This window comes from Panicum virgatum, chromosome 4N (genome assembly GCF_016808335.1).
Source record: "Panicum virgatum strain AP13 chromosome 4N, P.virgatum_v5, whole genome shotgun sequence".
NCBI lineage: Eukaryota > Viridiplantae > Streptophyta > Magnoliopsida > Poales > Poaceae > Panicum > Panicum virgatum.
In genome coordinates, this window is record NC_053148.1 from 12026063 (window position 1) to 12038952 (window position 12890).

At 51.8% G+C, this 12890-nt stretch overlaps 1 protein-coding gene across 1 annotated transcript; it reads right to left on the bottom strand.

The window, feature by feature from the left end:
* Positions 1–1489: 1489 nt before the first annotated feature.
* Positions 1490–2373, bottom strand: LOC120670253 (transcription factor ILI4-like). Its single transcript, XM_039950332.1, has 2 exons — positions 2030–2373; positions 1490–1908 (listed from the first exon to the last, which is right to left on the bottom strand). Exons 1-2 carry the CDS (start codon positions 2135–2137, stop codon positions 1756–1758), a joined length of 261 nt encoding a protein of 86 aa, XP_039806266.1. The 5' UTR covers positions 2138–2373; the 3' UTR covers positions 1490–1755.
* Between the last annotated feature and the right edge of the window lie 10517 nt (positions 2374–12890).

Genomic DNA, 12890 nt, shown 5'->3' on the forward strand with positions numbered 1-12890 from the left:
TGATTAGCTCTATGGATTTTCCTATACAATACTTTCTTGGTACTTGGTATTACTTTAATTAGGTGGATTTTATTAATGCTAAAACAACCCTATTTGTAAAACACAATTTGAATGCTAAAACTACACTTATTTTGGGATGGGGGAGTATCGGTAAATCGGGTATTTTGGTTACCCGAGACCTGTAATTATTTTGGTTAGTAGGATGCTGAGATCGAACAAGTGACTGAAATTTCCAATTTCGGGTAATTCAGTTCGGTTCTCAATTAATTATACCTGGGTCTAGCTAGAGGGAACTGTAATTGCACATATGGATCTCAAATCACCATAAAACTCATCTGGCACAATTATCTAGTTTATAGTCTAGGTAACTGTGCTCATAAAACTCCCACTGAGACTGGTCGTAGTACAAGATTTTTTCTTCGGGAACTTAATGAATTTGCTTGGAATCATCCGACAGGTCAGCTGCCCTATTAGCAGACAAATCGGTGCCAGGGGAATCCCAGGCCAGCATGTCTTCAACCTCCAGCCATACGAAGATCAATGGGAGATTTACGTGCCATTCCGATTCCAGATCCCTCTGTTCCAACTAGACAATTCGAACGGCGAGCTCCGACCGGCCATTGACCGGCATCCGTAGCGCGCCACGTCGCCGGACACACCCACCTGCCATCCACGCGTTCCTGCGAGGAAGAAGGCACGAGCCTCCAACCACCACTCCTCCTGCGAGCTAGCTCGCTGCCAGACAAAGACGGGCGCCCACCCACGCCGAGACAGGCCGGCCGGCTTGACCGCCGCCGCCGACGCGGAGCATGGGGGGGCGGTCGCCGCAGGTCTTTTCCCCGGCGCGCTCCTCCCATTCACCGGGAGGGCGGCGACAAAGTCCCAGGCGGCCACGCGCGCGCACAGCCAGGACTGTCGGCGACTCGCGCGTCGTCGACGTCGCGCGCGGCGTACGGAGCGGCACGACACGCCGGTCGGGCGCCGGGGCCACGGCATGGGATCCCATGCAGGCAGGCAGGCAGGCAGGCAGAGCCGTAGCGGCGCGCTATCCTCGCGAACACCGGCAGGCGTCCGCGAAAGGGACGCGCCGTTTGGCTGTTGCCGTTGGAGTGACTGTCCTAAAGAAAGCACCCCCGCGGCATGCTTGATTAGGCGCCTCGCGCGGCACGTCGCGACGAGCGATTTAGAGGGGATTGAACAAGCTGACAGGGGCAGGAAGACAGGCCTGATGACAGATGAGACAACGATATTATATATAGATATATATAGACATACATACATACATATATATATATTACCACCAGTACATGTCGATGGATCGGCCGGTAGCTCGCGGTCGGTCGGTTGTCTGTGCAGGGGAAACAACTCGATCCGGACCACAGATAGGCTACGAGAGGAGGAAGAAGAAGGAGATGGAGGACGAAGGCACGAAGCGATCGGAGAATACAAACAAATTGGAGGAGCTACTAGCAAAAAAACAAACGACGAATGGAAGGGAGAAATGAACCATACTTAGGCGGCCCTAGCTAATGGCTAATGCCCTACCAAAGCACTTAAAAACTTGTACTACCAATTAAACCAGACTTCGTCGTCGTCCTTAGCATCAGGTCGCAGCTGCTGCCGGGGAAGAATATGGTACACTCAGCTCCGATCCGCTGAGAGCTAGCTAAGCTAGGCCGAGGCCGTCCATGGCGATGGCGATGGGTATCCGTCGCCATGGCTGGCCGTGGCCGTCAGCTCGTAGTCGATCGATCGCTAGCGGAGGAGGCTGCGGATGATCTCGGCGCCGGGGCTGTTCTGGTCCATGGTGGCCATGAGGTCGGAGAGGCGGTCGCTCAGGTCGTCCACCTCCCGGTGCAGGCTCTTGATGTAGCTGCACGTCTCCTTGAGCAGCTTCGTCGTCGATGCCTGCAAACCATTCACACATAATCAGACAACGACCATGGCTTGGCCGGAGCTGGCTAGACCGGCATGCGATCGAGCATTGCAAGCGGCGGCGCGCGCTACAGTCTGCAGCATGCATGCGTACCTGGCTACCGCCGCGGCGGCGCGCGCTGGGGAGCAGCGTCTGGAGCCTGGCGAGGAGCTCGTTGATCTCCTCCTCCGAGACCGACGCGCGGGACCTCCTGCTCGACATCGTCGTCGGAGAGAGACGGATAATGCGGCGGCGGAGCTGAGACGACCGGGTTCGTCGCGGGTGCTGAGCGGGCGGTGACCGAGACGACGGTCGAGAACGCCGAGCTGCGGCGAGCTGATCGCGAGAGGCGGCTGTGCACGATCCAAATCGAGCTCTCAGTAGCTAGCTGAACGCTTGGCGACTCTGAGGTCTGAGCTGAAGCGTGGCGATGGGAAGCGGGAGGGTAGGGGGGTCCCTAATTTATAGGGAGACGGGGCAGTTGGTTAGCTAGCTGCTGCATGATCAAGTAGGTCCTAACAGAGCTGAGCTCGCGGCCGGCACAGGCCGGGCGGGGTCAGGGCAGGGCAGGGCGCAGGCAGGAGGAACGGGGGGACGCAACTCGATCAGTGATGGCGCCAAGACAGTGGGTGGTGTGGTGTGGTAAAGAAACCGGCCCGGCGCTGTTGCTCCTGCCCCATGTGTGTCCCGTGGGCCCGCAGACTAGTTACGAGCTGCGGTCGCATACCAACCTCCCTCTCCACTCGCCGCGTGCCAAGAAATTCAGCTCGCTAGTGTAACTGTGTAAGAGAGGATTAGCAATAATAATGACCACTAAACAAAGGGCATGGGCATCTAAAGAGGACCATTTGAAGCCGGGTTCTACTCCAGAGCCATTAAATTATAGAGTAAAATGCACTGTGAGTATATGAACTTGAAGTGCTGTGTCAAATAGGTCCATAAACTTAGAAATCGGACATCTAGCCACTCGAACTTGCGAACCCGTTCACCCCAGGTCCAGTCCAGTTCTGCATGACTTGCATGGCACTATGCGCCCGCGATTTGCTACAGTAAACCCGGATTTGCTAAAGTTACCATGGTTTTGTTTTTTCTTTTCTAATTTATTTCGGCTGAATCTTTGAAAAATCATAACTCTTCGATACGACATCGGATGAAGATGATTTTTATATGAAAATTATTGCCCTCGATGAGATCTACAACTTTCTAGTTTTGAATTTTTTCATTTGATGATGTTAAGGTGCTCAAAAAAATTATATAAAATTACAGCATCATAATAATCGCGTACTTTTGCTTGTCGCATTAGAAAATTAATATATTTTTTGTTTGTTGTCAAATGAAGACACTTTGTATACCAAAATTTTAACACTTTTAACGATCTAGATTCTTGTAGTTTTGAGTTTTTACATTTAAAGTTGTTAAGATGTTGATAAAATAGTGTAAAGCCTCAACGTCTTTTGCGTACTTAATATGCTGCTTTATACTGTTTTATCGACATTTTAACAACTTCAAATATAAAAACTTAAAACTCTAAGAATCTAGATCTTTTAGAGTACTAAAATTTTAGTATACAAGTGTCTTCATTTGACAACAAACAGAAAAAATATATTAATTTTCTAGTGCGACAAGCAGAAGTACGTGATTATTATGGTGCTGTACTTTTGTATAATTTTTTTTGGGTAACTTAACTTCATCAAATGAAAAAACTCAAAACTAGAAAGTTGTAGATCTCGTCGAGGGCTATAATTTTTATATAAAAATCATCTTCGTCCGATGTTGTATCGAAGAGTTATGATTTTTCAAAGATTCAGCCGAAATAAATTAGAAAAGAAAAAACAAAACCACGGTAACTGTAGCAAATCCGGATTTACTGTCTCAAATCACGGGCGCACAGTGCCATGCAAGCCATGCAAAACCGGACTGGACCTGGGGTGAACGGGTTCGCAAGTTCGAGGGGCTAGATGTCCGGTTTCTAAGTTTATGGACCTATTTGACACAGCACTGCAAGTTCATGTACCCACAGTGCATTTTACTCTAAATTATATCTCCGTTCAGCAGATGCCTCTAAATTTAGGCCACTTTTTTTCCTTTATTATCTGCGCATGTTCTACATGTTTTCTTCATGTTCATACCACAATAGTTTAAGTGTAAATAATGCTTATTATTCATTATTCAACCATATCCAAATGCACGATTTCAACTACCACAATTGTAAATGAAACGTAAATGAAAAACAAACTCTTTTTTATGGAAAAACACAAGAGAGCTGAGTTTCATTGTATTAAGAGGATGATGAAAAATAGGATTTCTTACAACAACACGGAGTGACTATCATCCTATTATCAGACTATCAGAGTTAAGTTGGAAAAAAAGAGCGCTTGTACGTTAGCCTCTCGCAGTTCCTTTCCCCTTGCTACAGTAAAGAAAGGCGGAAGGGCGAACTCGAGGCGGCTGTCGTTGCCGGCGCCGATTCTGGTGATCCTCTTCCTCTCCGGTGGCCGGTCCGGCGCCGGAGAGGGGGATGGATCATCGAATCGGCGTGTGGCTGTATATAGGTTAGGTAGGTTTCTTCCTAGGCCTAGGTTTAGCTCCTCGTCGGCCGTCGACGGGGGTGTTAGGGTTTGCTCATCGGCGGTTGCCGGTGACGCTTCCTTTGCCGCGGGTGATGCTTCACGTCGTCGGCAAATAAAGGTCCCCGTTGGAGGACTCGTCAGTGGCCGGATCTCTGGGTTGCTGGACTTTTTCCTCCAGCGAGTTGGGGTTTTTGCTCCTCTCCCCCTCTTGGTTGATGCGGCTGCTGCTGTCGTCTTCGGAGATGGTGGATTGAGGTTTGTCTTGGTCCTTCTTCTTGGCAAGGAGTGGGATCTGCTTTGCACCTCCGTGAGCTTTCCTTTCTGGGTCGGTAACTGTGTCGCCGGCTGTGGAATTGCTTCGTTCTTCTTTGCTGTTGTTGCCTGTTGGTTCTTCGTTTGCCTGCGAGTCGATCTCTGGGACTATGGTGCGGCGGAAGGTGGAGGATGGGCCAAGCAGAGGTGCCGACAGCTGGGTTCTCTTCTCACGGATGGTTTGCAGCTTCCCAATGCGTGGAGTCCGCTCTCTGCTTTGGTTTCGGGAAGGTTGGCGGATGGGTCTCCAGGCGTGATGCTCAATGTGCGGCGGAGGCTCGGCGGTGCCGACAGTGGAGGAAGACAAACAGTGTTAGCGGGGGTCTCTTTGTAATTTTCGTTACTTTCAGGGGCCTTTCTGCAAGAAAGGATGTACTGTGCTTGATCTTATCTTAATCAAATGCATCTTTTCTCGAAAAAAAACACGGAGTGACTATCACTCACGCATCATCCTAAAGCATGCGACTGTGATTTTGCAAAATATAAGGCAACCTAAGAGGGGTAGAGAGAGGAACAAAAGAGCTACTACCACTCAACCATCCCTACGAGCAGCCGCCTCAGCAAGCAGGTTGGATTTGCGAAAGCGTCACAATCTTCCTTAGGGACGGCAAGAGCTCCATGCCTGCATCTATGTATTTGACGCTAAAGTTAGTATTAAAATAGTTAGCAATCATCTTCTTGGCTGGTTCTAAGGACTCTTCCAGTCTTCCTAGGCAGGGATACCATCAAAATGCTGCATGAAAAACAAACTCTCAAGCCCCGCATTACCTGCAATCTTTATTTGTGGGTTAAGGTCAGACTCAGTGGGAGTTTTACGGGCACAGTTATTTGGATTGGAAACTAACTAACTTTGTCAGATGAGTTTCATGGTGATGAAACTTTTCTCACAACCCATAAAACTTCATTCTTCTCTTCTAGTTATGCCAGCAAAATTGATGATATTTAATGCTATCAAATCTTCCATAAAACTCTCGTCGAGACCGAACTAAGCCGATGACAAACCAAGACTCGCTATCTGTTACTTTTAGATGACCCACGGGGCCCTAACCGATCGGCGGGAAATTAAACTATACTAGCCTTTAACTAGGACACGTCCCCGTCACGGAACAACCGGAGGCGTACCACCAGACCCACGAGATGCCCCTGTCCCCCCGCCCAGCGCACCGCGATCCGGCCGTGCCGGATGATCCCCCGCGTCTCGTCGTCCGGCCGGCACCTCGCGGTCACGCCCGCACAGTATCGACCACCTGCCCAACAGCTGCGCTCGCTGCCGCACCCGCGCGACGCTCGCGCCGCCGACCGGCGCCAGGTGTCCTCGTCGGCGTGTGGGCCGGGGCTCGACGGCTGGTGGCGCGGTACGAGAAGGGGGTAGGGGAACGCAATGATGCAGGGGGGCTAGGGCAGCGTAGGCGGCGTACACGTCCACGTGAAGCCCGCGTGGGCGCTCACCGGCCGCGACGTGCACGTATGGGGGCCCGTCCCCGTGTCGCGAGACCCGCGCGGCGGCATCGCTGGAGGAAGAAACGTGCGCGCGCCGGGCGGAGGCGGCGGCGGGCAGAGGCGCGTGGATCCTCTGGCCCCTGGCGCGCGCGGCGTCGCGTCACCCGGTCACCCCCCGCGTCGCGTCGCGGCACAGCTGGGGGGGGGGGGGGGGGGAGGGGGGGCAGCGCCTTGCCGTCGGCGTCGGGTGGCGGACCCCCTCCATCCTCCTCTCGGAGCAGGCGCTCGATCAGCGCGCGGGGAAGCGGGAACGAACCGGGCGCGCGCGGGCCGGGGCGCCGCCGAGTGCGACGTCGTCCTCGTCCCCGTCGGCCGGCGTGCGTGGCGGGCAGAAGGCAAGGGCGGGACGGCCATGTGAGGCAGGCAGGCGGGGGTTGCCCGGCCGGCCCTGCCCCGGCGCGGGGTGGGCTCCGCCGCGGTGGCGGCGGTTAATAGGAAGGCTGTTCGGCTGATCTGATAAATAGTATTATACTGGTAGAATATATAGTATTATGTGAGAAGAAATAAGTCGAAACAAGCTGAGAATCGATCAGCCGAACAGGCCGAAGGTAAGCGCTCACGTAGGCGCGAGTCGGCGTCACGCCCGGCTGTGGCGTGCTGACTTGCGCCGCGCGCCACCACGCCCCGCTGCCGAGGAAGGCATGCAGCGCACGGCACCCGGCGGCACGATCGTCCGTACGAGCGGCGCCGGTGAGGGGAGGGGGGTCACATCGGCCGGGGCGCAGATATCTCGGACGACAGGCGCATATGCGACATAACTCCCTCATGTTTCCGCCCGTCTCGTCCCTGTCGCGGCCGGGGTCCCTCTCTCTCTCGCCACCTTTTAATTCGTCGATCGCGCGGCCGGGGCCGCCCGCTCCGGCGACCGTCTGCCGGCCGGCCGGCCGGGCTAACGGCCGGGCGTACCCTGGATCGGTTGGGGCATGACTGTTCCGGATTGATGCGCCCCGGGGACACGTGTCGACCGGATCGTCGGAGGCCGCCGCTCGCCCCTGCAGCCACCGGGCTGCGGCCAGAGCTAGCGGCGCGGCCGCCCGGGCCGGGTCTGCAACGGGAGCGACAGCGGCGTGGAGAGAGAGAGCGCGATCGGCGACGACGGCTGGGAAGAGGACATTTCTTTTCCCTGTGTTGCTGTACATGGAGCTAGCTGCAGCTCCGTAGCACGTACGGTACGATCTTTCGGCGTCACTGTGACTTCGTACGCAGAACGCAATGCAAATATTCTTCGACGCGACGCATCGTCTCATCAATGCTGCTGCTAGTAAGTGCTGTACTGTAGTTAACCAACCAACTCAGTCTAACGTGTCCTTTCGTCGAGACCTAACTGATGGGGATGAAACCATCCAGGCCGTGAACTGTACATGTGGTCTCAACAGGTCGGGGGGAACGAGAATGACTCGTCGTCGCCTCTCCCATCCCCACGGGGACGGAGTAGCTAGCGCGCTACGCCGCTACGGCTACATACATTTGCTCATCGCCGGCGCCGCCGTGTGTTACGTGGGGCCGGCGGCCGGCTATATGGAGGCCAGCGGATTCATTTAGAAATCTTACTACTAAGGTCATTTTAATTCTGAATTAGCTACTCATTAATTGTACATCATGGGTTAATCCAAATCATTTGATATCAACGATGGATAGTGTTGGTATCCTGTAGCAGGGATACCCACTCATACTGCAGCAAAGCAGGATTCGCGTAGCCATCCATAGCTACGCCATAAGGGGCGGAGCAGCCGAGCTCCACAGGTCAGGCTCTTTTCTCACCAGGCCAACGGCCCCGGATCCGCTCCCCACTCTGGGAGGGGTCCGGTGACGCCACGTGTCCCCGAGGAGGGGAAGCTCCGAGCCAACAACCGAGGGCCCGGACCCCCCATAAGGGTCCGGGACCTCCCCGCGCCCGCCGGAGGGGGGTCCGGAACCGCCACGTGTCCCGCGGGCGCGGGGGCGAGTCTTCCGCTGGAAGACTCGCCCACCCACCGCATTCAATGCGGGTGGTTGAGGCGTGCTCTGCCGCCGCGGCACGCGGGGCAGCCTTTGCCAGGTCTCACAGTAGACCGCGTATTACCAAGGTACACAGTGCAGCCGCCTGCGCCGCATCCGCCCAAGGCCCATCTGGCAAATTAATTGGATACGACGGCACGTCAATTTTCCATCATGCCACCTACGCCGCAAGCTACACGGCCCGTTCAGCGGTATGGCAGACGACGCCGCAAGCTACGCCTGGCGCCGTTTCGACAAGACAGTGCCTGGACATGCTGAACGGGGGATTCCAGGAGTAGGCAAGGAAATCCAGGAATGAGATCCCCTTCGCCTGCGACGACATAATGTATGAACTGTACGTTATTTTATACTACACCGTTTGGGCCCACCTGTCGGGGACCCAACGGCCATGTACGCGCCTCCTTTGAGATATAAAAGGGAGGCGCTCGCTGTATACACTCAGACGCACGCTGGACTCAGCTCCAAACTCTTCTAGACTCAAGCAATACAACACACAGTGGACGTAGGGTATTACGCTCCGGCGGCCCGAACCACTCTAAACCTGCTGTGTTCATCGTGTTCCTGAGTGAGATCGAACTAGTCCTAGCTAACCCCCGAGTACTCACCCTCTGGGCTTATGCGGGTGCATTCCGCCACTCGGCTGTGGTTTGCCACACCACGACATTTGGCGCGCCAGGTAGGGGGAGATTTAGCTTGTCTCAGTTCATCTCTTGCTCGTCTCCATAGTTCGAGTGGACGACGTGGAGATGACAGAGGGTGTGGCATCCTCCACTGTAGGATCAAGAACACCGACTAGAGGGGGGGTGAATAGGCGGTTTAAAAACTAAACCCAACAACACTAGAGAAATTTAATTAGTAACAAAGGAAAGCCCTATGTCAAGCTATTACAATCTCTAGATGGGTTTGCAACCTAGGGTGACAAGACACGAATTAAGCTCTAGTAAAGTAAATTGCTCAAAGTAAAGACAAGAATAAAAGAGAGCAAGAGTAGTAACCGAGCTTGACACAAGAATATATCCCGTGGTGTCGATGACTTGCCGGTCACCCCTAATCCACGTTGAGGTGGATTCCAAGAATCAACCGCTCCTCTATCAAGAACCTCTTGATCTTGAGCCGGCTTGAATCAAGGAACCGCTCCACACCTCGATTCCACTAGAGTTGCTCTTCACCACTCCGGTGAGGTGAGCACAAGACCTCTCACAACCGAAATCGGGGCTCCTCAACAATCTCCTTGGAGGTGCTCCACGAAATCCACTTCTCCAAGCCGTCTAGGGAGCGGCAACTCCCAAGAGTAACAAGTTGATGACGCTTGCTTGAAGTTTCCCTAATGCCACAAAGCTCAAACTCTTGATGCAATGCACTAGGAAGCTCTCACACTCTTAAAAATGCAATCTCTAAGCAAGTGTGTGTGAGAGAGGGATGCCTTAGCTCTAATGTGTCAAGAATGCAATCCAAATGGCCAAGAGAGTCACCCAATGGCCGGGCATTGGGTATATATAGACATCCCTCCAAAAACTAGCCGTTACACTCTTTTCTGCGAAGTCGCGGACCGTCCGCGATTCAAAAACCGGACTGTCCGCCGTTATAAACCAGTGAGTCAGAGTGCATTTAATGCATGTCAGAACTAGCCGTTAAGCCCTGGCGGACCGTCCGCGCCCCAGTGGCGGACCGTCCGCAGTTAAGAGTTCCAACCCCACCAGAGACTAACATCGTCTCTGGAACAACTTTGAGATTAGCCTGCGGACCGTCCGCGCCTCAGGAGCGGACCGTCCGCAGTTTAACTTTGAAGCCCACACCAGAGAGACACCCTTTCTGGTAAAAAATGAAATACAGTAGCGGACCGTCCGCCCACCTGGGCCGGACTGTCCGCCAGCCCACCAGAGCCTCTGCAAGCTCTCTGGAACGATCGCGGACTGTCCGCCCCTCTGGGCCGGACAGTCCGCCAGCCCACCAGAGCCTCTGCAAGCTCTCTGGAACGGGCGCGGACTGTCCGCCCCTCAGGTGCGGACTGTCCGCCGTTACTCAGTGAGCTCGAACTTAGTCTATTTCAAAACTTTTCAAAACGCCGTTAGCCCTCATGCATGCAACTAGACATTTTGAGCAAAATGGCACTAAAGACCCGTCAAGCATGAGTACACAACCCCTCTTGATAGTACGGCTAACTATCCAACAAATCCGGTCACTTTTCATCCACTAAACGCCTTGTGACCGGTAAAATGTAAAAGCCCTATTTTATACCTTTGCCTTGAGCCCGAGCTTTACTCATCATCTCCAAAACTCCATACGTTCACAACCAAATGTCTTTCATCCGTGAATCAACCTATACTCATCTTCTCAAATGAAATCGTTAATCCACAAACCGTTGTCATTAATTACCAAAACTAGAATTAGGGGCCTAGATGCTTTCAATCTCCCCCTTTTTGGTAATTGATGACAACACTAAATTTTGGAGTGATAAAAGTTTTCAAGTCAACTTTATACACTAGGCATAAGGTGGACTTGGAATTTAACTTTGGAAGAACTTACTCATTTTCTTGAAAATTTCAGAATATGGTATGAATAAATTCACCAAGTTCGATGAGTAGAGAGAACTCCCCCTTGATATGTGCATATAAATTTTCATGAATACCAAGAGCACATATATATATTTGAGAATTTTGACAGAGTTTTCCCTACAAGTGGAAATCGAGGCATACAAGATACAATAGATATATGATATGAAAGTTTAGCATGGTTAGCACGACCTCACAACCACAAGATGAACATAAATAGATAAGAGTAGCGCAAACTAACATAGTTCATCACACATTACAAACCAAGGTTCAAATCCAAACACAAGTCTCAAATAGAGTTCATGAAAGACACAAATATATAAAACATATGAGGCAAGCGGAAGCTGAAAACGAATGATCTCCATAAGAAGTCCATGAGCTCCCCCTAGATCCAGGCACTCCAAAGCTCCTTCTCCCCCTTTGGCATCAATTGCCAAGAAAGTCAAACGGCTGGTGGAGGAGGTGGCGGTGGGTAGAACGGCTGGTGCGGATAGAACTCTGGAGGCGGCACTGGAGCTGGAAACACTGAGTAGAAATGATCAGAAAACCCTGTGAAGGCTGTGCTGAAAGCATCAAAGCGCTGCTCTAGCTGCTCCTGTCTCTGCTCAAGCTGCTCAAACTGCTCAGAGGAGGGCAAATCCTCAAAACGTGAGTCAAGGGCTGCTATATCTGAGTGTAAGCTCTCATGAAATCCCTGCATCTGAGTCATCATGGGCTGGAAAATCTGCTGCTGCATGTTCTGAAAGTTGAGGTTCATTTGATTCTGCATCTGACTAGCCAACCCCGCAATCTGAGAGGACATGCTTTCCTGCATGGATGCAAAGTATGGATCAAAGTAGCCAGCTGGAGGAGCCCACTGCTGCTGTGCTGAAGGATGCGGTGGTGGCATGGCATGCTGAGCTGCAGCTGCTCCCATATGAGCATCATCATCACTATCATCTTGCCCCTGTGCTTCGGCATCCATATCATCTCCAGGGAAGGGAGTCAAAGGCCTCAAGAGAAAAGCATTGTCATTCTTGAATGGCCTGAAAGGAGTGTGCTTGCTTTCACATAACCCTCTGAAGCTAGTCTTAACCTTGATGATGGACATAATGTATGGAGCAAAGTACAAGTTCATCTCCATGTTAAGCCTCAAGTCTGCAAGCTGATCCATGATAAGAGCAATGACATTGATTCTATTTCCATTCATGACATGAGATATCACATTCCAATAGTGTCCTCTAATCTTGTCCTTGTTGCCACTCTTAGGCATGAATGTGACTCTAGCAATCTTATTGATCACTGCAGGATGATGCCTCAGACCCTGAGTGCCCCCAAAAGTTCTAGCAATTCCAAGATGTGCAGGCTCATAGAACATGGGATAGTCATTCTCATCTAGAGGGTTTTCTAACACAATATTCATACTTTGCTCACTAGTGATGAGATTATAATCCAATTCATTTGCTTCAGCAAACTGTGCAAATGTAGCACCATAGGTTCTTTTCCCAGTTGTCCACCTAAAAGTTTCCTCAACCATGTTGATCTCTAGGGTGGCATAGAACTGGCGTATCACAGTTTCATTCCAATCATACCTATGCTGCAGAAAATTAGCTAACCCCATTTGCTGAAATCTATCTACTAGATCAGTCATGACTTGTTGTTGTCTCATGTAGCCTATGTCAATGGTCTGATGTTTGAATACATTTTTCTTAACTAGATGACCAAAGTAAACATCTTTTTGTACCTCGGTTTTGAAGAAAAGAATGTTGGTGTCACGAGGTAAGCTGAATTGATCCACTGCTCTTGCATTGGCATAGCTCTCTGCAGTCCACTGACGGCTAGGTAGATCTAGCCCCATTAAATCTGTAATATCATCATCAACCCCTTCAGTCTCTTCCTCTGAAGACTCATCACCTGCATCTCCTACTGAAGAAGCTGCAGCCATCTCACTGACATTTGGAGCATAGTCCACATCATCCGAGTCATCACTGTCTCTTTGTCTTTTGGAAGACATAGCCTTCTTGATTTTAGAAGCTACCTTGATGATCTTCCGGGGTGGCCTGA